General features: G+C 36.1%; 1 protein-coding gene across 1 annotated transcript in view; it reads left to right on the top strand.

Annotated features, from left to right (window-relative positions):
• TRPM1 (transient receptor potential cation channel subfamily M member 1) overlaps positions 1–26039 on the top strand; it is an 841064-nt gene that overhangs the window by 75163 nt on the left and 739862 nt on the right. The window contains exon 4 of the mRNA XM_044078483.1: positions 21100–21224. Within this exon, the coding sequence (XP_043934418.1) occupies positions 21100–21224 (125 nt within the window). The remainder of the gene's footprint in view (positions 1–21099; positions 21225–26039) is intronic.

Genomic DNA, 26039 nt, shown 5'->3' with positions numbered 1-26039 from the left:
TTTCGCTCATCCTTTTTACTAATGTCGTAATAATGCGGATAAATCCTGTATCTAAACTGTCTGATGCTTTTGCCAATGTAAAAATAAGTACACTGTTGGCACAAAGCAACATAAACAATGCTCTTACTATCACAATTGAATCTCTTCTTATGCTTGATTTTACCATAACCATGTACAAAGCATTCAGTACCCTCAAGAATAAATTTCCACTGAGAACAGTGATCACATTTATTTACTCTACCAGTATATGAATTGGACACGATTCTTTCAATCATATTTTAAAACAGGTATCTTTTTGATAAACCACCAATGGTCTTTCACCAAGTTTGTTAAAAATATTCCCATCACATCTGAAAATATCCCAAAATTTATTAATGATGCACTTGATTTCACTGTATTGTAAATTAAATGTCAACATTAAGGCATTACCATGAGACAAGTTGGTAGATACCAAACCAGAATCAACAGGATTAACAACTTGAACTAGAGACTTGCCAAGAAGGGGAAGGGTATAAAACCCTGATGATCTCTTCCCTGTGACTTCAGTAAAGATTTCTGTTAAAAAATCCTCAGGATAACCCCTCCACAAAAACATGTCAAATAACATACTGCATTCCTCTAAAAATAAACTTTCTTGGCTAACCATCCTGGCCAATCTGGCAAATTGGCCTTTAACAATGGCCTTCTTTTGATGGATAGGATGCCAGCTCTGGAAATGCAGGTAAGAGTTTGAAAAAGTCAGTTTCCTATATAATGTGGAATCAAAGTTACCTGGTTCCCTATTCTTGGAAAGAGTGACATCCAAAAAATTGACATGTGTAGCATCAACTGACGTTGTAAACCTTAAAAATTGTAGAAGAATTGATGAATTCAAAAAAAGCTTCAATTCTTTTCTTAGTGTCAACCTAAAAAATAATGATGTCATCAATAAAGCATTTATATAAACACCATCTATCTTTGAACTCAGAAGGAAAAATAAAAATAGTTTCCTAAAAGGCCATAACTATGTTGGCAAATAGAGGTGCACAAGCGGCACCCATGGCAACACCCTAGATTTGCTTGAATAAATACCCATCTGGACTCATTCATGATTCAGACTTCCACCGTGAGTTGATTTATCGTTTTAACAAACAGGGCTGTGAACTGTTGCAAGTTTTGATTCAGCACTATGAGAAACAAATGGCGGATTTAAACAAAGCCATTGAGACTTTAGACAGTTCTATTAAAAGTGATTTATTATTTGATGTCAAATCTGAACAATATAGGCATGTTTTTATTAAAACTGATCGTTTGTTACTTGATTTAAAAGCAAAAAAAGTTAAGAAATTTAACCGTGATGAACAGGAGTATGTGAAAGGCATGGCTTATCCACGACCACCAGTTGTACATCAAACTGTTCATGAAGGTGATATTGCTGGTGTAGACAGTAATGCTGGTATGATTTTTTAATGAATTGGAAGGCCAGGACAATTTTAATGATGACATCCCTTTAGACAACCCCCCCCCCCCCAAGGAGAGAGATCCGAGAGATTAATGAATCAGAGGGGGGGGGAACAATCAGAACTTCTGTCAACAACAGCCACCCACCCAGACATTCCCCCAACAAGCATGGACCGGGGAAAGGGAGATCGGGTTGGCGGCAGACATATTGAAATTGAACACAGATCCTGTGGTTAAAATTATTTTTAACACTACAGGGGATTTTAAAGTGTTTAATTATAGCCATGTTGATGTCACCGAGGAGTGGGCCAATTTATTTGAAAAATGTTTAACATTTGTTCCTGCACAGAAAGCCAAACTGGACCAGGTTTTGGTTCAATTCAAGCTGTTTTTGAGGATGGTCAGTTTTAACATTCTTTTTGATGATAGCTTGTATAACACAGATTTACATAGGAACAAAAGGCCCAGTACATTTAACCCACCCCTACATCCTTTAATACTTGTTTTTGAAAAACTTTGCGAAGATGAAATCAGGAGAATTGTTAGTATTCAATCTTGTTGAACTATTAACTTAAGCATTGATGAACATCTTTTATTGCAGCACATTCGTAGTGAGGCATCTATTCGTATCATGCAGCCAGATAAAGGTGGGGGACTGGTGGTCATGAGTATGAATGATTACATTAATAAAATGTTTTCTATTTTATATTTGGATGTGTATGAAGAAATATCTCTAAATGAGTTAAATGGGGCTCTTCATAGAATTGATTTGGCCTTTGAGGATCTTTTTTTAAACAATCAAGTCTCACTTAGTGAAATGGACTATTTCAAGGTCCAATTTCCTAGAACACCTACCATTTTTGGTCTTCCCAAGGTTCACAAATGCCTTGAGGATCCCCCACTGAGGCAAATAATTGATGCCAAAGGGTCCAGGACATTCTTTATTGCTAAATATATCGATCAGGAGAGCGTGTTTAATAATTATCCTGCTTTGTTAAAGGATTCATGGGATTTTTTTATCTAATGTCAATGACAGTTTATATAGAGAAGAAATTATTTTTGTATGCATTGTTGTCAACGACTTATACTGCAGCATCCTACATGATACTAGCATTGACCATTTTTTTCAATATTTAGTGCCTATTCTTGGACATGACAAAAGTTTGGTTATCAGCAGTCTCATGGATTTAGTTTTGCAAAATAATTTCATTAGTTTTGAGGGCCATTTATTCAAGCAAATCCAGGGTGTTGCCATGGGTGCCGCTTGTGCACCTGTATTTGCCAACATAGTTATGGCCTTTTGGGAAACTAATTTTATTTTTCCTTCTGAGTTCAAAGATAGTTGGTGTTTATATAAACGCTTTATTGATAACATCATTATTTTTTGGGTTGACATTAAGGAAAGACTTGAAGCTTTTTTTGAATTCTAGAGGTGGTCCCCGTGACATTTTTCTTGAATTCCTGGAGCTCAGATGGCAGCTTAGGTGTAATGCTGCACGTTCTCCAGGTCTCAATGATGTCATTTCCATTGCTAGTCTCCTCAAGCATAAATCTATGTTTGCCATTTAAAATTTTAAACACATATATTTTTATACATTTTTTGTATAATATGTTTTTTATGTGTATTGCTCATGTATGTTTTTATATGCACTTAGGAGCTTTATATATTCAGCTTATTATATATTTATACATTTATACATATATTTTTATGGTTTCAAGAAATATTTAATATGTATAGGTCTCATATTGTGTATGTTTTCAATTTTGTATTAATTCAGTTTTACAAGAATCAGGTATTTCACTTTAATTTTGTCTTTATGTATTAAGCATCAATTATTCAATTAATTCATTATTTGGTGCTCTTGATTTTAATTGGGTGGGTATTTATATGCTTGTTCAGTGTCTGCTTTGTATTCTGAGGAAGTCCAGCCATTTGGTGGATGAAAGCGCTAAATAAACTGTTTTCCTACTGTGTTGGTGTTTTTCACAGTTGCCTTTGATATTTCATTTTGAAAACAGTATTAATAGTTACAACATGGTAAACATGGTGGGAGGTTGGCATAATGGATAAGGCGTTTACCTTGCAAACACAAGGTGCAGGGTTTGATTCTCACATGAGATAATTGGCTAGGCTTAAAATGGCCCACAGGGACAGTTAAACTAGTACTATGAACCTATGAACTGTGCCTGTATGCTGTACAGATCTCAAAGATTGTTTAGGACTTAGGTTATGAAAATTATGATTTTTTCATATTTTGGTAAATAACTTTGCAAGAAAGCATGTCAGTGTGCTAAGTAATACCTCATTTTGCAGATAATATTAATAGTTACAACATGGTAAATGAACTATGTCTGTATTTTTTCATATTTTGGTAAATAGCTTTGCAAGGGAGCATGTCAATGTCACAAGTAATACCTCATTTCGAAGACAGTATTACTCCTTACAACATGGTGAAAGAACTGTGTCTGTATGCTGTACACATGTACATATATCACAGTTGTTTAGTCTTGTAGGATTATGAAAATATACATTTGCAATATTTCTCATTATTATGCCCATATCTTTGCAAGGCAGCATGGTGACAACACAAATGATACATCATTTTGAAGCTGACATTGAGCCACACAATGATATGTAGTCTCTGTCTGTTACAGATGATGAGATATTATGCTTTGTTTATTTCTCAATTATGAGAAATATAATATTAATCATATTTCTGTGACTATCTCCATAAAAGAGCATCACACAGTAATGGTTAAGGTATCACTTTAAAGCTGACATTCATACAAACAAATTAATTACACATTGCATGGGCCTATATGGTACATTCACCAAGATATTGTGATTTGGTTTACCAAATAGGTAAAAAATATGCACCACATCAGCATTCCTTGGCAAATATTTAATAATCACTTAGATACACACTATCAACATTTATACTGTTGGAAAGATCAGTGCCTGCTGAACAAATTTCACATTTACATTTTTAGTTTAGCTCTTACGGTTAAAGAGTTATGAACATATGTTTTCTGTATGGTATTACAAATGGATTTTCTGAAAATGCGCTCAGGCTGCACTGTTGTTCCTATGGTGGAAGTAAGCAGGCAGCATTTTCTGAGCTGCTCTGGAGTGAATGGGTTAATGGATTGTCCAAAGTTTTTTACCCTCGCTGTCAGATAATCAAACCTCACATCAAGGTTGTGATCTCATTTAATATAGCAATCTCCAGCTCTGAGATTACAGCTTTAGTTGCTTCCTGTTTAGCCTGTTATTTTTAAGGAGCAGTCTTATGAGGTTGTAGCTAGCATTAGTTAAGATATCAAACCATTCAGCTGTCAGGGTTTCATCCATATTATTCCATATAGGCTTCTTGTTAAGGTTCAGACCACTAGCTAGTCTCTTCTTATCTAGACTTTGTTGTAAGCAAATTTGCTCCCAAAATAGCCCTTTCATGAATTCCAGTTCTTTTTCTAGTTTATTAAAAGAGACAAAATTGTCCATACCTGGGTTAGAAACTTCCTCACCGTTACTGTTCCCTAGATTAATTCTGTCATCATTATTCTCCTCCAAGGTAGTTGCTGCCAACAAGTCCAATACTCTTTCATTTTCCAGGTTAGAGTCCCAATGATGGAAACAACATACACACTGCAGTCCAAGGGGACCAATGAATGGATGAAACACTTCAAAGACCTCACAGTGCACAACTGCATAAAGAAAAATCCATGGTATCCCTTGAAGTCTCAGAAATCCAAATATGCAACCTATACTGGGTCAAAAACAAACCAAGAAGAAACTTCACAGTGTGGAGGGTCTGAAGTTCACTCCTTAAAATATGTTATGCTCCTAGTTCACTAATAAAAATCGAACTGTAAAATACGTGCTACAAAATAATAAAATAGAAAATAGTAGGTAGTCCACAGTTGAGTTAGAAATGGAATATCCTTTACTGAAACACACAAACAAACAATCCAATTTGAGTATGGGGGGTGTGGGGGGCACAGCCCCCTATACTGCAGGGCATTGGGGATCAAGCCCCCTACCTGAGTGAGTTATAAATTTTGTGATTTTTTTGTGATGATCAGTAGTTGGATTACCAGTTCTTTTCCATGGGAAAATATTTGCTAAAATGATCGCTTTATAAAAAGGGGGTTTGACAAAGTGAGTTCAACAAAGAGATATTTGATAAGTAGTAAGTTCGATGATGTGATACAATGGTCATCCCCATTATAAGAGTAGACCATCAACAGATCCCAGAAACTACAAACCCATTAGTATGACTAGTCTTATTTGTAAAGCAATGGAAAGAATCATCATGGAAATGATCATAAAAGACATTGGGGACCTCCAGACACTGGATTCATAACAGTGACAGTCTGGTTTTGTCAAGGGAAGGTCATGTCTACTGAACCTAGTGGACACCTTTGAAAAAGTCACAATGGCAATAGACAAGGGTAAAATGGTGCATACTGCCTACCTTGATCTGGCTAAAACATTTGGTACAATACCCCAACTCAGGCATTGTATAGCCAGCTGACTTACAGATAGGAACCAGGAGGTTAGTATAAGTGAGACCACCTCCATAAAGAGGCTGGTCACCAGTGGAGTCTTGCAGGACTCTATGCTCACCCCACTGCTCTTTGGCATCTATTTTCAAAAGTCAAAGCCAATGTCAAAGGTCTCTTGTCGACCAAGTGTATACATGATTTCAAACTGTGAGCAGTCATAGAATCCCCCCCAACATGCAAACACCCTACAGGAAGGTCTAACACAGACAAATGGCTGGTGCCAAAACCACAGCTAAAAACTCAATACTAAGAAAGGCATTATAGTACATTTTGGTAAGGTGACCACCCCAGAAAACTATGTCGTCTATAAAGCGCCCCTAAGAATTAGATTAGTCAAGGATCTGGGAACTCATGTACATAGTTTCCAACCAACATGCATCCAAGGTAATGAGAAAATTCTTCTGTGTAGCTCAACTTATAAGTGAGGTCATAGCATCTAGGTCCAGGGAAGTTATCATACCACTGTACTCAGCCCAAATCAGACTTTTCATAGTGTATAATGTTGCCTTCAATATATACCTGATGAACCTTTTGCACATCTGTAAAACAAATTGCACCAGAACTACTAGATACAACTGTCTAAATTTTGCTTGCAACATAAATAGGACATTTTGGAGAGATACATATGTATCTCAGAGAATTCTCATCCCCTGGAATAGGCTCCCTATCCATATAAAACAAAGTCTCTCCCCAGCCCTATTTAAGTATAACTTGGACCACTGGATGGGAAATTGGAAATTCACCACTAGTCTGGCACCTATGTCTCTGATGGACAGAGATAACCGGTAAATCATGATATAACAAAAAAATGCCACTATTATAAATATCTAAAACATAAAACTTGTGGGTTATATTTGAGTTGCACTGGTAGACTTATAAAGGCCCTAGTAGTCATTAGCCTACTATACACCTATGCACCTATGAACCTATGGAAAGTTCCTCATAATGAGGTACACTTGAGGGGTATGGTGCAAAGCACTGCAACTTACCCCACCCCCACACACATATCTCAAAGGTGTCACTGATTTTGCCTCATGTTTTTGCTCTGTCACTTGAAAAAAAAAGATTACTGTCAGTCAGAAAATCCAGACATTATGGTTTCATACTTCTTTTTGGTGAGGAAAAACATGTTACTATAAAACCTCTTGCTCTGTCAACCTTTTAAGTGACTTAGTGTGATATTTAAAAACTGTCACCAATTTTGGGTCATTGTGCTCCCATTATTGTTGGCTTTCTCTAGAATTTTTAAGCAAAGAAGTTGAGACCTATGTGTACACTCTCTCTCTCAATCACACACACACACACACACACACACACACACACACACACACACACACACACACACACACACACACACACACACACACACTCACGTGCAACTGCATTTCTTTTGCTTTACTTTTTTTCCCAAGCTTGCATGCAGCTCTTTATACCATAGTTAATGAGGGGAAAGTAAAATGCATTTGTAACTTCTATTTCAGTTACTTTTGCACCTTGTCATTTGCTTTATTTTTTTCTTTGGATTTACTTTTTTATGCTTGCTAAACTACCACATTTAGTGAGAGTAAAGAACACGGTGGTAGTTACTGGGCTTACAGTCCTGGAAATTATTAAGGAGCCTGGCTCAAATTGCCATTTACCCATTTGCCCCAAAGAAGGGTCCGGTTAAAAGACTGGCTCAAAGTCACACAGAAGGTAAATTGAAGTGGTAACATTCAAATCTTGTATGCTTGCCACAGGAAGCAGGTTATTAAAACAGGTCAGAGCTTTAGTTTCTCTGTGCTAATATGCTGCTGTGAAGCTACAGGCTTAATATTGGGCTTTCATCACCATACATTAATACACTGTTGGAAAATGTCTGTTCTCCAGTAGGGTAACATCTGTGAGTTCTGCACATTTTCTGATGTTATGACAATGTCACCTTACAATTTGTGAAGTTATACATACCAGCATGCTGACACGTGAATCCCAAAGTAAAAAATACACATTTGAAATACACATGAAGCAGTAGTCTTGTTCAATTTTTAAAGTAATTCATATTGTTAAAAAATGTAAAGTAACTTTTCAGATTTTTTTGCCAGATTATGCCTAAACAGTGCATTTGAATGGAGTAATACGCAAGTCTGTAAATATTTTGTGGTGAACACTTTGGTGGTTACAGTATAGTTCAAGTAATTTTAAAGTTATTTGCATATGAACATAGTGTTGCTCACAGTTTTACTTGACTGTACAATGTTTAGTAGGAAGACAGGGAATTTCAAATGCAGCAGGTGTAATCAACGCCCCTATATTATTACTGGAGAAAAGTTTACGATTGTTAATAATTTTATTAACATAAATGGTCATTATACCTGGCAGAGCAAACGTGGTTTACCTAGCTAAATGCCTAAAATACCCAATATACTATATTGGGAAAACTTCCAGGAAATTTTGGGAAGGAATGTACGAGCATTTGGCCAATATTAGAAATTGTAAACCAACAAATGCTTTGTACATCCATATTTCTGCACACAAAGAACACAAGTTTGGTTTTATGGTGATTCAACAAATTATACCAAATCCTCAAGGGAAAGTTATATCAGAACATTTGGATATTTGTGAGCTCAAACGGCAGTTACATTTAAATGCAACAACATTGCCTGGATTAAATGAAGCTTGTAGAATTAACTGTTTTTTGAAACTTAGGTATTTTGAAGGGGTTTAGTGGCACAGGCAGCTATATTTTAATTAGTTGTGATTAACACTTTTTTAACAAAGCAATTGTTTTAATTACATTTTGTTTGTTATTGGTTGGCTGTGTCAGAAGGTATTTTAATTAATGACAAATATAAAAAGTGTGGTTTTATAGCATTGTCAGTTCTGATGAAGTCCCAAAGTATTCGGGACGAAAGTACTTAACTTGGTTAATAAAGACTTTTTGGCCCATCTGCCATCTTTGTTGTATCTCTGCAACTCTTCCAGTTGTTTGTTTTTTCAGTTGGTCCAATTGTTCACAGCTTTTTTTTTTTTTTTTTTTTTTAGAAAAGCTTGCTATTTTACTCTTGAAATGCATTATTTAAAGTGAAATTTGAATTTTGACAACTGCATCTCGAAAGGAAGAATTTGCTGCTGAAAACTTCAAAAGGTTACCAAAAAGATGGTGGCTGTCTAATAGACACAAGCATAAACAGGTGTTTATGCTCATACATACATACATACATACATACATACATACATACATACCAAAAATGTCAGACACAGGCAGTAATGCCCTTCTAGCCTGCCAATATACTGAAACAGTTATTGCCATAATAAGTTTCCAGGTTGTTCTTAAAAACATCTAAACTAATACTTGTTTAAGTGTAATTTGGTAGTCTGTTCTGTGCACCAGCTACTCTCTCAGAGAACCAGTTAGTACACTTCTCATTCCTATAAAATTGTCTACATAGGTTGTCTGATGATTCTCTACTACTTTTTGATAATCACAAACATTCCCAGAGGTAGTTGTCTCTAAATGCCTTATATACCTGAATAAAGTCTCCTCTTAAATATCTATATGAGACACTATACAAGTTTAGATATTTTACTCAGTCATAATAACTTACATTTCCACATCCATGGATGCCGTTGGTATATTTCTACAGTACTCTTTCCAGTTTACTCATGCTTTCGCCTTATAAGGTTTACATATGGCTATTCCATACTGAAGTTTGGGTGTAATGTAACTAACAATGATTTCATCATTTCTGATTTCCTAGACTTTATATATTGTTTTATACAACATATAGTTCTATAACTATCATTAACCAATTGGTTGATATGATTAGAACAACTGAAAGCTGGCTCTACCCATATGTCCAGGTCCCTAAATGACTCTACAGTTTCAATCATTGTGTGGTGTATTAAATATTCACCTTTCACTTTATGTCTCCTAAATTGCATATGCTTAGTTTTTGATGCATTTATAAGCATATTATTCTCTTGTACCCAAATGGTCAATTTATTCAAGTTCTTTCGTAGACCTGCCCTACGTGTAACACTTGTGATCAGTTTACCCATATTCAAGTCATCTGCATACAGACTGTAGAAAACCTCAGATGAAAAAAGATATAGCTGAAAGATACAATCTAAACAAGTATTGACCCAGGACAGAGCTCTGTCAGACACCCTGACTATAACTTTGAATTTAACCTGTCCAGTTGTTCTAATTTATTGATCGTTTTTTGTGTATGACTCTATCAAACACTGAAATTAAATCTATATAAATTACATCATGACACAATTTTTCATTAATAGCTGTTATTATAGTCTTCTAGAATGTCATGTTGCAGGTGGTAATAGATCAATTTTTAACATATGCATGCTAATATATAATTTCAAGTCCCAACATTTCCAGTTATTTATTTATTTATTTATTTATTTATTTATTTATTTATTTGCATTTGTTTACCAGGAAGGTCCACTGGGCAGGTGAGCCCATTTTCAGTGGAGGCCTGGGAAGAAAAGCTCCACAAGGTTAAACAACAAACATAAAATGAATCACATGAAATTAACAAAAGCAATGCAAGAGTTAACATGCAATGTGATCACTACTTTTAGCTAACACACAACCGATTATTTACATTATGGTATTTACAAACAATGAAGGGTATGCAGTGTTATCTAAATACCAGTTTAAGCTAAGCACACTGGACTTTTACATTTATGGTGTTATACAGTTCATAAGAAATGGATAGGTTGCAATTGAACTAGAACAGATATAGCAATATGATCATTATGCTTTGTTCAGGTATTCCAAACAGATATTATGCAGTAGTTTTGCAGTAGTGAGTGAGGGAGTTCCTACAAGTAGAACTTTAGTGTATTGAACTATGAGGTTTTAATATGCATAAGTTAACAAATTTAGGAGGAAGTACAAGAGGTTGGTGGGCTATGGAGTTATAATGGAGGTAGTCAGGTTATGGGAGAGTAGATTTAGTACATGAGCAGTGCCAGAGAGAAGTAAGACATTGTCTAAGGGACGTCTTAAAGAGAACAGGATTACTGGTGGTTCTAATTGGTGATGGAAGTGAGTTCCATAGCTTAGAAACTGTGAAAGAATACAGCACTTGTCCAGGTCGAAGGTTTGGCTATGTGACTTTGAAGTCTAGCTTGTTTTCAGATCTGAGAGCTCAGTTAGGATGATACAAAGTCAGTTGTTACAGTGATGTGCAGTGGTGGTCTGAGAGTTTAGCATTTGTTGCGAATTTAGCAATTTTGTTATAGCATGTGTCAAACTTGGATTTAAGAGAGGAATGGATATCGGTAAGGATAGGGGCACCAATTAACAGAGAAGGTAGCAGAAAAGATGTGGTGAGTGATAGTTTTGCTTTATGACTAAGGAAATATTTGTGTCTGTAGAGCATGCCTAATTTTTGGTGTGTTTTTTTGATGTTGATGTGAATGTGGAGGTCAAATGTAAGGTTTTCATCTATTATAACATCTAACAGCTTAGTACTTGATACATCTTCTATAATGGTGTTGGTGCTTTTGGCCTGGATAGTGAAATAATTTTTGTTGAGGAGAATAGTTTTTTTTGGGGTGAATATTAGGAGTTAATTTTAATTAGGGTTTAGAGCAAGGTGATTGTTGGACATCCAAGTCTCGGTGGATGTGAAGGCATCTTGAGTAAGCTTTTGAAGTTTGGATTAGGATATGGTGGTGCAGATGATGGTAGAATCATCTGCTTATTGGATGATGGTACTTTGAGTAAGAGTAGTATGATAGTTGTTGATGAATATGTTAAATAACAAGGGGTCCAGTATGGATCTCTGGGGAATGCCTGTGGTTGTGTTAAGAAAAGGTGAGAAAGAATGTTGCCACTTAGTAGATTGTTGCCTATTAGAGAGCTAACTAGAAACCCAGGTTAATGTGGGAGGTGAAATACCCAAGTTGGAGAGTTTAGTGAGAAGTGAATGGGAAATAGTATCAAAGGTTTTAGAGAGATCGAGGAAGAGTGCAGAGAGAATGTTGCCAGTGTCACGGGCCCAGTTTACTGTATATATGAAGGAAATGAGAGCTGTGGTAGTACTGTGTCCGGACCTGAAGCCGTGCTGAGTGGGAGAGAGGATTTGCTCTTGAACTAGGTGCTTTAGAGTATGGATACATTTTTCTAAAATTTTGGAGAAGGGAGAGAGAGAGAATTGCAATGGGTTGGAAGATGGAGATGTCACAGTTTTTGCCACCTTTGTGTAGAGGAAAAATATATGCCTTCTTCCAGATTTGTAGTACCTGGGACTCCTGAACTGATCTATTAAGAAGTATGCTAATGGAGTAGGCAATGGTGCTTGCAGATATTTGTAGGAGTTCGGCAGATAGGTTGTCAGGTGCATTAGTACAAGGTTTGAACTTATGTAGGAGTTTTTTTATACTGGAGGCTGGTATGGGTGAGAGGGAGAAGCTAAGTTGAGAGGTTTTTGAGGAGTATGGTAATGCTAGTAATGTTGGTTCTGTTGGGCTGGAGTGATTTTATGGGAAAGTGGAAATGAGCTTGTCTATGATGTCAATAAAATATGAATTAAAGAGTGATGCAGTCATGGTGGGAGTATTGCCTGGGTTGGGACAGGGATTGTTCTTTCGACCTGGGTAAAGTAAGGAACTGATTGCACTGCAAAATTTCTTTGGGTTTTGTTTATGTTGGTTTTGAAGAGTTTGGTAATATTCTTTTTTGTCTCTGATTACTAGGCGTTTAGCTTGGTTGCATAGTTGTTTATATGGAGTGAGGTCGGTGGGATTTTTATTTTCTTAGTCATGATTTCCATGCCTTGTCCCTGGTGGTCATAATTTGCTTTGTGGATTTCATAAGCCAGATGGCGTGGTTACTTTTTACTCTCTTTTGACAGAGTGAGGCTATGCTATTTAAGATTCTAAAGAAAATTGAATTGAAGAATTCTACAGCTTCATTGATGGGAAGAGTTTTTAACATTTCCCAGTTAATACTTTGTAGGATTGCATTGAAAGTGGTAGGGCAAATGTGGGATAAGTCCCTTGTTAGTTTGTACTGATGGTTTCTTAGTGATGGTGTAATTTTCCGTATTATATAGGCAGGCAAGTGGTCACTAATATTGTTTGGTAAGGTGCCTGAGGAAGAGATTTTATTAGGATCAGAAACCAAGATCCAGTCCAGGCCAGGACCTTTGCTGTTATTTTTGCTGGGTCTAGTTATATTAGAGATGCGTTGTGTATAGTTATACCAGTTAATGTTGGTAGTGGGGTCCAGGTGGGAGATATCAAGCCAGTTTATAGTGACATCCCCTAGGATAATTGTTTCATTGTTAATGTTACTGGATGACCAGGCTAGTATATCTTCTAAGATAGGAATATTATTGTCTGGGGGATGTATATGACAATAGTACAGAGGCTCTTACAGTTGTTTAATTTTATAACGGCTACTAATAGTTCAGCTGAGGAGAATTGTGTGACTGGTTTGGTGAATGGCACTACTGTGAAGTTATTTGGGTACAGTAAGGCAATACCTTCACCCTTTTTATGTAGCATATCAGATCTGAGGCAGGCATAACCAGAAGAAGGAATTCTATGCCTTTGATGTTAGGTTTGAGCCACATCTCTGTGATAGCAGTGAAATCGGGTTTGTTTTGAATTAACTAGGCATGTAGTAGTGGGATTTTGTTTCTTAAGCTTTCAATATTTACAGCTGCGAAATTCATGGTTTTTCTGGAGTTAGAGGAATTGTATGTGCTGGGGGCAGGGTTTGGATGTATATCTCCACATTGAATTAAGTTGGGGTAAATTGGGAGAGTTAGAGGTTGTTGATTCTTTCTGTTTTTGTACAAGTCTAAAGTGACATTTATGTTGCTGATGTTGTGGGGGGAGAAGATTCTTAATCTACTTTGTAAGATCAGGTTTGTAGCATATAGGCTGGGAGCTATATGAATTATTGTAGTTTAGTTGGGTTTATAGGCTATAAGTATTGTGAGACTAGATGTTAGTTGTAGTAAGAGATAGAGGCTTAGGGAGAGAGTGAAGAAAATAGTATGTAGCATACCAGATATTATGGAAGGAGAGGTTAAAGTATGTAAGAATGCGAGAGGGTGTAGGGATATCAGTGTATTAACTGTGCAAGTTGGTTGACTAGAGGAATTTAGTTGTGTGTCAGAATACTAGAAGGTGTAGGGATATTAGTGTGTTAACTGTGCAAGTCGGTTGATTAAAAGTATTTAGTTGGTAAATGAGAGGCTTGGTTTTAGGGAAGGGGGTAGGAGAGGTGGTAGAAGGAGTGGGGAGAAAAGGTTGAGTGTAATTTGATGGGAGGTGTGAAGAGGAAAGGTGGTAGAAGGATGTGGAGAAAGGGCTGAGTGTAATTTGATGGGAGGAGTGAAGAGGATAATTGGTTGGTGGAAAGAAGTGGGAGGAGCTTGGCGTGTTTTGAATTTTTGATAGTGTGTGTGGAGATGATTGGAGGTGTTGGATTGATAATTTAGTTAGATTGGGTGGAGGGATGGTGTAGGTAGAGCTTAGTGAAGTATAAAGGAAATTGATATGGGGGTGGGTGATAAAGGGGGAAGGGTAGAGAAGTGGCATGAGCCCGAGTGCAGCGAGGGCGAACAGAGCAGGGAGCACCTGGATGTCTGAGAATGCCTACAGAAATAATCTTAGAAAGTGGCAAGAGAGTAGGAAAAGTTAACAGAAGGAGTCAAACAGTTAGGAAAAGGAAGAACAGAACCTTACTTCAGTGTTCTGAAGGAATTAAAATCAAAGCAGACAAGCTGTGGGGAGGGAAAGACCAAGTACTGAAAGTGTGTATTATCTGTATGTGGATCGATAAGAAAGGCAGATAGTGTGGTATTAAGAAGCAGAAGGGAGCTTTTGAAAGTAGAGGGTTAGTAAATGTAGTGAAGCAGCTAAGTAGGACAGTAAGGTCAGGGATGGCAGAAGGTTGGCAAGGTTTTGTGCAGGTAGCCTCACAGTAGGTTAATACACAGTCTAGAGTGAAATTACTATAATATACTTAGTTTTGCAAAAGGGTCAGTAAAAAACAATCACCGCTGTGTGTACTGCAGATCAGATGGGAGTGCCAGCCTTAATGCAGGCAGTGGAAGGTCAGCATTCTGGCAATAATTTATCCAATGTAACCTTCTTCATTATTTTTCCACAGTAATAAAGTAATGTTATGGGTCTGCATTACTCTGGGTTTGTCCTACTTCTCTTTCCTTAAAGATAGGTTTAACAAGTGCATGTCTCCAATCTTGAGGAATCTCATTATATTTATATGACCTAGTGAATAGCAGATATAACAGTACTGTAAGTTCATGCCAAAGTGTTCTCAGGTCATTATAAGTAATTCTGTCTTCTCCCCATGTTTTGTTTGGGTCCAGTTTGCATAGTTCTTTTCAATATAATCTTATTTGTTTTTCAGTATCTGAGGTTACTTGGATGTTAAAAGGACAATTTATCACCCTCTTTATGGAGACAAACTGTTCTGCATAAGATTTTGAAAATATATCTATAATCTGTTGTGTCTAAGAATATATTTTGGGATCTACACCCAGTTTATCAATTTGAAGTCTTTATGCTTGCCACATCTTGGTATCTGTAAAATAATTTCCTATTATGCTCAATATCTTGATATAAAGTTTTACCAATTCTTTCTTGATATTGTCTCACACTTTGTTTAATCTGTCTGTTCTGCTTCTTTATTTCAGTTTTCAAAGTCATAGTTCAATGTCTTTTCCGTTTCTTTTATTTTCTTTCTTTCACCTTAATGAAGTATCTTGTTCTTATGGAAATACATCCTCCTGATATTGTGTGCTTAAATCCTGATGTTAAACATTTTTCTTTTCTTTTCCATTTTTTTTTTTTTTTGCATTCAAACAATTTTACTTTCACAACTTATCATATTCTTTCTGCAGTTTTTACACTAAACACATCAACTCAGTTAGTTTTACAAGTTTTGCATAGTGACTGTTCTGATTCCACATAGTTTGTTACTAATCTTCTGTGCATTGATTTAGATTTCAGTTTGGCAGAATTATCTAGCAACAATTTAACCTTTATAACACCATGATCACTGCACATCAAAAGTAGTAATACTTGATATGAAGTAAGAGTAATTTCTTTAGGAACATAAACAATGCCTAGTATGTTCCGTTCCTCATTAGGCTTTTCTACAACCTGAGGCAATTGTCATTCCTGAACATATATTGTAAATAATTTCCTTACTAATGTTGTTGAATCAATATTATTCTAGTTTGTTTCTGGTATTCAAGTCCTCAGTCCCTATTATTCTTCCATCCAGTGTTTCATGCAAGAAATGTATGAATTGCTTGAGGTCATCAGCAACTGACCTTGATGGTCTGTACACTCCAACAGTTGTTATACGTCCCAGAGTTGTCTTTACTGTCAGAGTTACATGAGCTTCAGTATTGGTGTTATCACTGAACACGTAATAATCACAGGTCTCACAGCAATCCTTAATCACTATCATAACACCTCCGCCTCTTTTTTGTTAGAAATTTCTGCTACAGTAAAAGCATTTATACCCTGACAGAACCAGTTCCCAGTCATTGCTCTCTAACCATGTTTCACAAACAATAACATCAGTCGTGGAGGAATATAGTAAATCTTCTAATAAAAAAACTTTATTACTAGCGCTCTTAGCATTAACAGTGATCAGAGATGCATCAACTGTTGCTGTCTATGAAATGTTAAATTTCTGGCCTGGCAAAATTCCTGTCTTGTGTTTATCAAATATTGTAAAATATCTGCTGCACAAATTCTCTTTCCTGATCATGACAAGTGCACACCATTCTGTCAAAACATATGTGCCCAAAATTAGGCTTGGATACTCTAAATGTCTATTTTTTTTTTAAATGGGACATTTTTTTCATGTAGGTATTTCCCCAAAATATCTTCTCATTCTTGGTGACCTGACACTCCTTTCTATATGTGATTTGTGAAAAATATGTCCTGACACCTGTACAAGCTATGCTATCTAAGATGACTGTAAATACCCTGCCAACAGTCAGAGAGTCCTTGTGGATGAGATCATTTGCACCAATATGAATAAAAACAGATCCATACTTCATTACATTCAAGAGTTCAAAGGCCTTTCTCACATCCTCTATTTTTTGCTTCTGACAAGCATAACTCTATTCAGTATTCATTATCTTCTCAGCAAATGAAGGCATCAGTTCCTCTAATCATTGAATCTCCATTTACAACAATATAATTTCTGACCAGATCTGAAGAAGCCTCAACTTCTAATTCAGTAACATATGCTCTATCAGTTTCTACAAAGAGATGACCTTCATCAACATTAGTCTTATCAACCCCACTGTTTTCATTGCTTATTACATTTGCAAGTATACAATTCTCACCCAGTTGGCTTTGTATATCAACACCCTGAGCGATGTTGTCAAGTTTGGTCTTTCTCCTCTTTTTTCTTACAGTAATGTTTTTCATTAAATACAGAGAGAGATTAGTTAGATTGGGCTGGCTGTGATTCTCATTTGTTTATTTGCTGTAAAATAAATCAGTAAGCACTAAGATCAAACTTGTTATTCTTCTCCTTAGCAAAAGAGCATCAGTCAGCTTGCTCCTTTCATAGCTCACAACATTCCTAGTCTAGTTTCTTTGATAGTATTTCACTGTTGATATTTAGGGCCATTTTCTCTGGAAGAGTATATAGTTTTCCACTACTTTGTAGGAGAATCAACAACTACCTTTTATGGTTAAAGGCCTTTTTATTACTGTCTGAAAAATGAAGTTTTATGATTGGCAGCCCTACTTTTCTGCAAATATGGCACATTCCCTCCTATTGTGGTATGTTACATTATATATATTTAGGAACTTTGATTTTGATACACTTTGCCTTTATTTTGCTGTCAAATAAATACTGAAATATGGCTTGTCAACTTTAAAACATTAATGAGACTGATGGCACATTGGTGGACTCTCTTCAGAGACCTAATGCATTTTTAAAGGTAAACCCTCCAAAAGTGCATGCAGTATTTCAGCTAGGACTGACTGGACTATAGTACCATAGCAAGATCACTCTCTCTCTTTAGGCAGAAGTACGCATATAAATGAAACCTAAATTCCATTTTGTATTTGTAATAACTACACAGTCACCTTAATTGGTGTGACCAAGTCTTGCATCATATCTGGTAAACATAAAAGCTGAAAGCTGTGTAAATATGAACTGAAGAGCAATTCATCCTCTTGGATAAGAACATTGCTCTCTCCTTGGAATTTAGTCATATTAGCCTGGAGTTGCTCTCATCCTATTTTTTTTTTGTGTGTGTGTGTGGGGGGTGCATGTCCTCCCATTTAATCTTATTTTGGAGAACGTAAAAACAGCAAGTGCAGTTCTCTGAAATTACTTTTGCCAACAGTAGAATTTGCTTTTTTATCCACTGTTATGTGACCTCACACTTGGTATATATAAGTCTGGGGGGTGTGGGGTGGGGGGGTGGACTGGGGCTTGTACCTCTGCAAAAATAAAATTGTTGATTTGTTTGTGGAAGGTGGTTTTGGTGAATATTTTTCATTTTTTTTACTGTTTGGCAGAATTACCTGCAATGACTCGACATGAATCCATTTTTTAACCCATGTCATCTCTCAATATTCTATTACTCATTATTGCCTGTTGTGCTGTCAATATTTACAAGTTGAATCATATGAGGTTAAGTATATGAGAATAAAAAACTCCACTACAAGGGTTCAATTGTTTATTAATTCTCTCACTTATGTATTTTCTGTATGTTATGGCCAACCTGTTTGAAATCCCCCCAGTGCTCAAAAGTTTGCCTAAGACTCTACAGTGTAGTATTAAGTTGAAGATCTCATTCGTGCCTAGCAAGAATTTGACAATAGTGATGTGTGTTTGCTTTCCTTATACCACAACTCCATTGGCCCCCAGGACTCAAGAAGGTTTGTGAGAGAAGACTATTTTTAGCAGCATACCTATATGCCAATGAGGCTTTATCCATCAAATGGCTTGTCATTGTTTTTGTTTTGTCATGGTATATCATCAGTACTATACTGAATTGTATGAAGTCAACCAGCAGTGCACTTTAGTGGATTTTTTTTTCACTTTTTTTCATTGTAGTGTGATTGTGGATTTGGTCTATATAAGCTATAGAATGCAGGGCTGATGTTCCTTACATGGGGCCCCTGCAAGTTGTTTTTTTGTTTGTTTTTTTTATGCTTTTTTGACTTGTATTTCTCAGTATTAAAAAATGACATGTGACTCACTATTGGATGAGTTAATCAAATATAGAAATGCTGCTAAGGATTATGTAGGTTGTTCACTTCTAGAGGATTCACTAGCCTTCCTCTGATGAGAAAATCATATCAAGTTGTGAGCAGACAAATTTAGAGTGATAAACATATTTTTTTAATATATTATTCAAACCTACTTTACTATATCATGGAACATTCACTAACTTGCAGAAGAGGGTTAATGAGCAGTGGTTCTAAAAAATCAAAGATTCCCCTAAGGACCATAGTTTTGGACTTTTGTTTGTTAGAAGGAATTTTAAATGGACTTTATTATAATGGATTGGATCTATATTCAACATTGGTTCCTCTGCTGTTTGCCCAGTAGGTGTTTGACACAGACACCAATTTCTCCACATTCCTGAATCAGATTAAATAGGTAAATAAAAAGTGAATGATTGAATAACGTACTTTATATTGTCTAGCTATTAATGTGACTTCCATGGCTTCTTAGTAACACAGGGCAGCATCAACAATTTTACAGTTATAAAGCTGGAAATTTATGCATCGTAGCAGCTCAATCAAGTGGTGAAACTCTGATGGATGGTTCCCCATCATTATATTTATTGTCATTTCATTAACTGGAAAGTCCAACTGGTAAGTGTCATTTTTCAGTGGACGCCTGGGGAGAAAAGCTCCAAATTGTTATAAAAACATTTTAAGAACAGTAATTTTACATACTTCAGAAATAATGCATGAACATCTACAGCTGAAATAGTTATGCCAAATTAGACATAATGTGAAAACACTGGTTACGAATAGATACAATTTATATAACAATAATTTAATATTTAGAGAAATTGTACCCAGTTTATAGAGAAATTAAAGCTAAAATAGAATAAATCAAACAGGAATTGCAATACGAAGTGAGAGAAAAAACAGGGTCATAGCATAGTTAGAAACAAAGTCGGGGAGAGAAATTCATTTAAGTAAGGAGATGAGTGAACTAGGGAGAAGAAGAAGTGTAAGATGTGAATAGATACTTGTTCATATTAAGGGATATATAAATCTATTTATGTAATGTTTAACGTATTCCAACTCTACAGTAATTGTGCAGTTCCAGCTACTTATTTTGCATATGTTACACCATAATAAGCAGTCTGATTGCTAAAACCTGCTGTATTGCTTAGATATTTGAGTGAAATATGAACACATTGGAAGAGTTTCTGAATTATCTTGACTACAAACTGAGCAAGTTAAATATGCTGTAATGTTTTTATTGTTCTCCAAATCATATCATAAAATACTTTGAAAATTACATCCCTAACTGAGTTTCTGCAAGAATCTGAAAAAGTTAAACCATAACCACTTTTAAAAGCATTTACCCTTCCACAGGGATGTCATGTCTTCATGTCAGTGCTCTTTAAAACCAAATACTTATAAGGGTGCGTGTGTGCATGTGTGCGTGTGTGTGCGTGTGTGCGTGTGTGCGTGTGTGTGTGTGTGTGTGTGTGTGTGTGTGTGTGTGTGTGTGTGTGTGTGTGTGTGTGTGTGTGTGTGTGTGTGTGTGCGTGTGTGTGCGTGTGTGCGTGTGTGCGTGTGTGTGTGTTACAGATTCATGCACAGATATCTGTATGAGCCATACAAATCTAAGTTCCCTTGTGATTGCGATGTACTATACCATGATGTTTAATCAATACTTACTTTGAGCATGCAGCAGTGTAAAACTAGCCACCAATTAAGATTTACTTTGGCAAATAAAGTTGGGAGTAAATATATTAATTTAAAAAAATCTGAGAAGCTTATTAAGTGCTCATGTTATATAGAATACTATCTATTTCTAGTAATTCTATAATTCAGTACTTGATGACATTGTCATTGTTTTGTGTATGACAGGTGTAATACGCCATGTAGGAGATGCCTTGAAAGATCATTCTTCAAAGTCTAGAGGAAAGATCTGTGCCATAGGAATTGCACCTTGGGGAATAGTAGAAAACAAGGAAGATCTCATTGGAAAAGATGTAAGTATTTATAAAAAGTATAGTATGACTATGGAGAATTTATTATTTGTATATATTTTATGCATTTGAATTTTTTTATCACAGACCACAGGTTATCAACTTAATAATGTCATCTCCATGCAATGATTTCCATTTCATGATATAATTCAGCAAAAGAGTAAGGAAACTAGACCAAGGATGAGAAAACCTCAGAATGGCACCATAATAAATAAATAGCCTCAAAATGTGTAGAACTAGCATTATTGATTATAACTATACAAAGCAAGTGGATTCTTCCAGACAGCCTTTGCAGAGAACAAAGAGAAACAAAAACTCAGTAGCAGTGTGTACTGTTCAATGAAATTTTTTGAGAACATAGTATAAGTTATAGATAACCAGGATACAAAATAACCCCTCCCCCACCACATCAAACTGATTCTTTCACCCTGTGTACCTCTATCCATGTTTTTGTCCACCCAAAGTAATCTTTTATATAAGTACACTGTCCACAGGCAGTTAAGTGATGGTGTACTATGGACTTTGTGGGGCCTGGAGTTAAAAGTTAAGATCATACCTCTCAGCGTTTTAGCATGCAAAATCTGGACAATGACTAAAATAATAGGTGGACAAAAGCACAAAAATTGGACAGATTTTAAATACTGATCTTATAAACTTAGAAAGTTACTGGAGTAATATTTTTGTGTTGGCATGCATTTTCTGAAAGATATGAAGTCTGAAACTCAAATGTATATCAGTATTTAGTAACTTCAGTCCTCTGTGAAATGCCAGAAAACCACACATTTTATGAGGAACAGAAACAAAAATATGAGGCAAAAATCTGGATAGTCTACAAAAATCTAGGCAGTTGAGCGGTATGTTTAAGATGACTATTTGGGCCACTGGAAAACAATACAGATGAAAAAAAAATATCATTGGATTACATTACCTAAGGAGAGGTATAGGGAGCATCCTGTTGTTTCAAACACTCTAGGTACAGACAAATGAAAATAATATTTACAACGCTCTATTGCAATGTTAAGCTTCAGTATAAAAGCTGGATGGAAGGTGTAAAATGTTCATGCTACTCAAAGAATTCCTTTTGACACTGCTGTAAATGTTGTACCTGAGAAACCATGGGAAATGTACATTTAGCACATCTAGAAAGAGGCAGCAGCTTCTGTGCACCAAGTTCTTCCTGCAACAATGTCTGCCCCTTCCTCCATCTTCACCATCTTCTTTGTTAGATAAACATACTAAGAAGCGGAAGTATGTATCTGCCTCACAGAGTTTCTGCCCCTTCTTTCATTTCACCTTCTTCTATGTCAGGTAAGCCTACTAAGAACTGGAATCAGCTGGATTAAGTTATATGACAAATGTACATTGTTGTGTGATTTATACACAAAGACAAACACACTGGCAGTGGATACATCCAAGCTTATGTCTTCAGCGTTCAACTACCAAATGGTTTTATTCAAAAGGAATTGACACAGGTGCAAGGGAAGAAGATCTTCAAGTAAGTGACTTTTCGGTGAGTAAGTCGTGCACTTTATCCAAATATCCAGCATGTTCAAATGAAAGAGAACATTGTAAAGATTCAAATGTTTATACCTTCCACTCCACTTAATCAGTACAGTAGCTGGGTGTGTTAGTACAGAAAAGACTATATTTTGACAAACATTATTGATTTATTTTTTATTAACCAGGTAAGCCATGACCAGTGACAAAGACAGCAATGACTGATACATAATCAGTGCAGAGCTTCAGCATCATATAGGTTTGTTTTATTATAACAACAACATACATTTAAAGCAAAAGATACAACATAAGTTGAGACATAAAGGAAGCAGCACTAATATAAGTGGTGGAGGTACAACAGAACTAGTTTGCAGCACTTTATTTGTCTTGTTGCCTGAAGAATTTTGCCTCTGCCTTGGTAAATAAGCAGGTGAAAGTTAGTCGTCTAGCAGGATTAATATCAGGTGGGTTTGGGGTAAGAGATTTGTTGGTTCACTATATAATCCTAGTAGTTTAAGCCCAAAAAATGCAATAACATTCTTGTCTAGGGCTTCTTTGATTCCTACTATAAGGTAAACATTATTCTGACTTGACCTGTTCCAAATATATTCATCTTTACTCTACAACTGCTGTTTAATTAGGTGGTACCCCTGGGCTTTGACAATTGCTTCCTGTACCTGCTTTGCATTTAGTGAGATGGCCAATTCCTTGAAACTGTCAGTGGCAATCTTTTTTTCATTCTCAGTGATCTTGAGAACTATATTTGTCAGAGACTGTAATGATTTGTGTTCATTGTCCTTTGTATGTCCTTTTCTTCTGTTCTGTCCCATCCTGCCATTTGTAATGTAGATCTGACACTAGATACCCTTTGATTAGCAGGTGGCATATATCAGAACTGTTCAAACTGTTGGGTGAAAAATGTCATAGCCTTAGGCATTCCTATGCAGAGATAAGATAGTACTGGCTTTCATAATAGCATAGTGATTCATGAACATGAAAAAATGTTATTTTTTATTTAATTGTATTAACTAGTAAGCCTACTGGGCTTCATTAATGATGTTTGTATTTGACAGATACACAATTAAGCCAGCTAGCTTACTCTTTCCAAATTAATGTAATCTGTCAGTAACATTACTGCTCTGAGAAGGCACTAACGAAATGAGACAAGTTGGAGATGGAAGTTAAGATGAAAATTGATCTGTTTAACATTTTTGGAGCGTATTTTTTATTTAAACCCACATGATATTTTTCTACATTAACTCTTAAGTCTTTTGGAGACTTATCTGCCCCAAAAAGTACTCAGATGGTCCTACATTTTCCATCTTCATGAGTATGTTATAATTCAGTCTGATGAAGTTCCGATACAATAAAGGATTGAAAGCTTATCATACAAGCGTGGGGTTTGTTCATTCATTTTATTTTATTTATTTTTTTTTTTTTTTTTTTTAGTAGAAGAAGTTATTTTTATTATGTTATAGTTCAACTTCATATGAAAGTTAACAAGCTGTAGTTGGAATGTTTGCACCCTTTGACTTGGTTGCTTTTTTGTTACTTTACAGTACAACAACATAGATAATTCATATTCATAACTGATTGCAACTTACCTTGACAACAGGGCAGACCATTTTATTCAGTGCTACATTATAAAAAGCATTCATTTGCATTACACTTCTACAAGACAAATACATTATAACCGACATTGTCACAGAACTACACCACACAAGTAATATCGAAGAATCCAATGGACACTGTTTTGGCAAATGTCATTAATATTTTCATTAGTTTCTTACCAAAATACAGGGCACTAGTTTGAGGATGTCACTGGCAAAGTAATGATAGATAGGTTCATAGGTTCATAGGCAGGTACTAGGCTATCGGCCCTGGGGCCTATACAAAGGGGCCTATTGACTTACAAGTTACATCTTGGGACCAGATATCACCTAGAATGAAGCCTTCTCACCTTCATCTGAAGAATATATCCAAGATTAAATGCCTAATCCTTCAATATGATTTCTTGATTGTTATTCATGGAGTGATCTCTTCCAGACTGAACAAATGTAATGCCCTTTATCTGGACTTCTTAACATTGAGCTGGGTCATCTACAAATTGTGCAAAACTCTGAGACAAGACTACTGATGGATAGTCCACAGTGCCATTGTATTACACCAGTTCTGCAAGTCTCCATTGTTTTCCAGTCCACTACAAGCTTGTTTTTAAGATCCTGGTGTTAGTATAGCTATCCATTATGACCTGGGTCCTTTCTACCTGACGGAGCTTATTAAACCCAACTGCCATGCTCAAGTGTTGCATTCATCCTCTGAAGTACTGTTAGCAGTTCCATGGGTGAACTTGGAAACCTCTCATTTTGTCTCATCTTAATAACAAGGCTCTTACCAGGGGAACTTGTTACCTCTGTACCTTCAGGAGTGCTCCACACTGGCTAGCTTCAGACAGGCATTGAAAACTAACTTACTGGATTAGCTGGCATATGATGGTGATGATTGATGTTTTATGGTTTTATTGCTACTTTTGTGTTATTATTAATAATTATTTTGTATTGTAATAGTACTTTGGTTATAAAGCAACTTAATACATTTTAACTTGAACTTTGAACTTGAATTTCTTTGATTTCCTTATTATACTTGCATGTGGTATTGTACTGAATACCTTGGTGAGGTGAAGGTACATTGTGTGGAATGGTTGTCCATAGTCTACAGCCTGAGTAACCCTCTCAAAGAAGTTTAAAGGATTCATTATACAGGCTCTACCCTTGACAAAGCCAAACTATTGGGGTCAAGTACGAGAAGATCTTTGATAATGTTGTTAAGTAAGTCTGATATGATACATTAGGACTCGCTATGCTGATGAGTCTGCAATTACTGGGGTCTGAGATGAGGTCACGGTTTTGAAGTGGCATCACAACAGCTGTGCACCACTCTTGTGGGACAAAGCCAGTTGCTAAGCTCAAGCTAAAGAGTTTGAGCAGTGGGCCCACCAATGCTTGCTTAGTGCTATTAATTAGATTATGTTCTCAGGCCCCATGGATGATATATTCTTCATTTTGGAGAATACCTTTAGTACATGCTCTCTCATAATGGTTGATAGCTTGACTCCATTAGGGGTAAGTGGTTTTGCAACTGATGCCTCTAGGGTGAAGCTGGCATTAAATTTATTTGCTAGTATGTTGGCAATAGCAACTGGATAAGAGTAGTTAGTGCTATTATGAATAATCTTAGAGAAATGCTGTATGTTATTTCTCATTTTTCTGACATAACTAAAAAAGTAGTTGTCTTTGGCTTTTGTAGCTTGTCTGAGTTCAT

The sequence above is a fragment of the Protopterus annectens genome, chromosome 7.part1 (assembly GCF_019279795.1).
Source record: "Protopterus annectens isolate FY-2018-M chromosome 7.part1, PAN1.0, whole genome shotgun sequence".
Taxonomy (NCBI): Eukaryota; Metazoa; Chordata; order Ceratodontiformes; family Protopteridae; genus Protopterus; species Protopterus annectens.
Note: the sequence above shows the minus strand (reverse complement) of the source record. Positions and strands in the feature narration are given on the sequence as shown.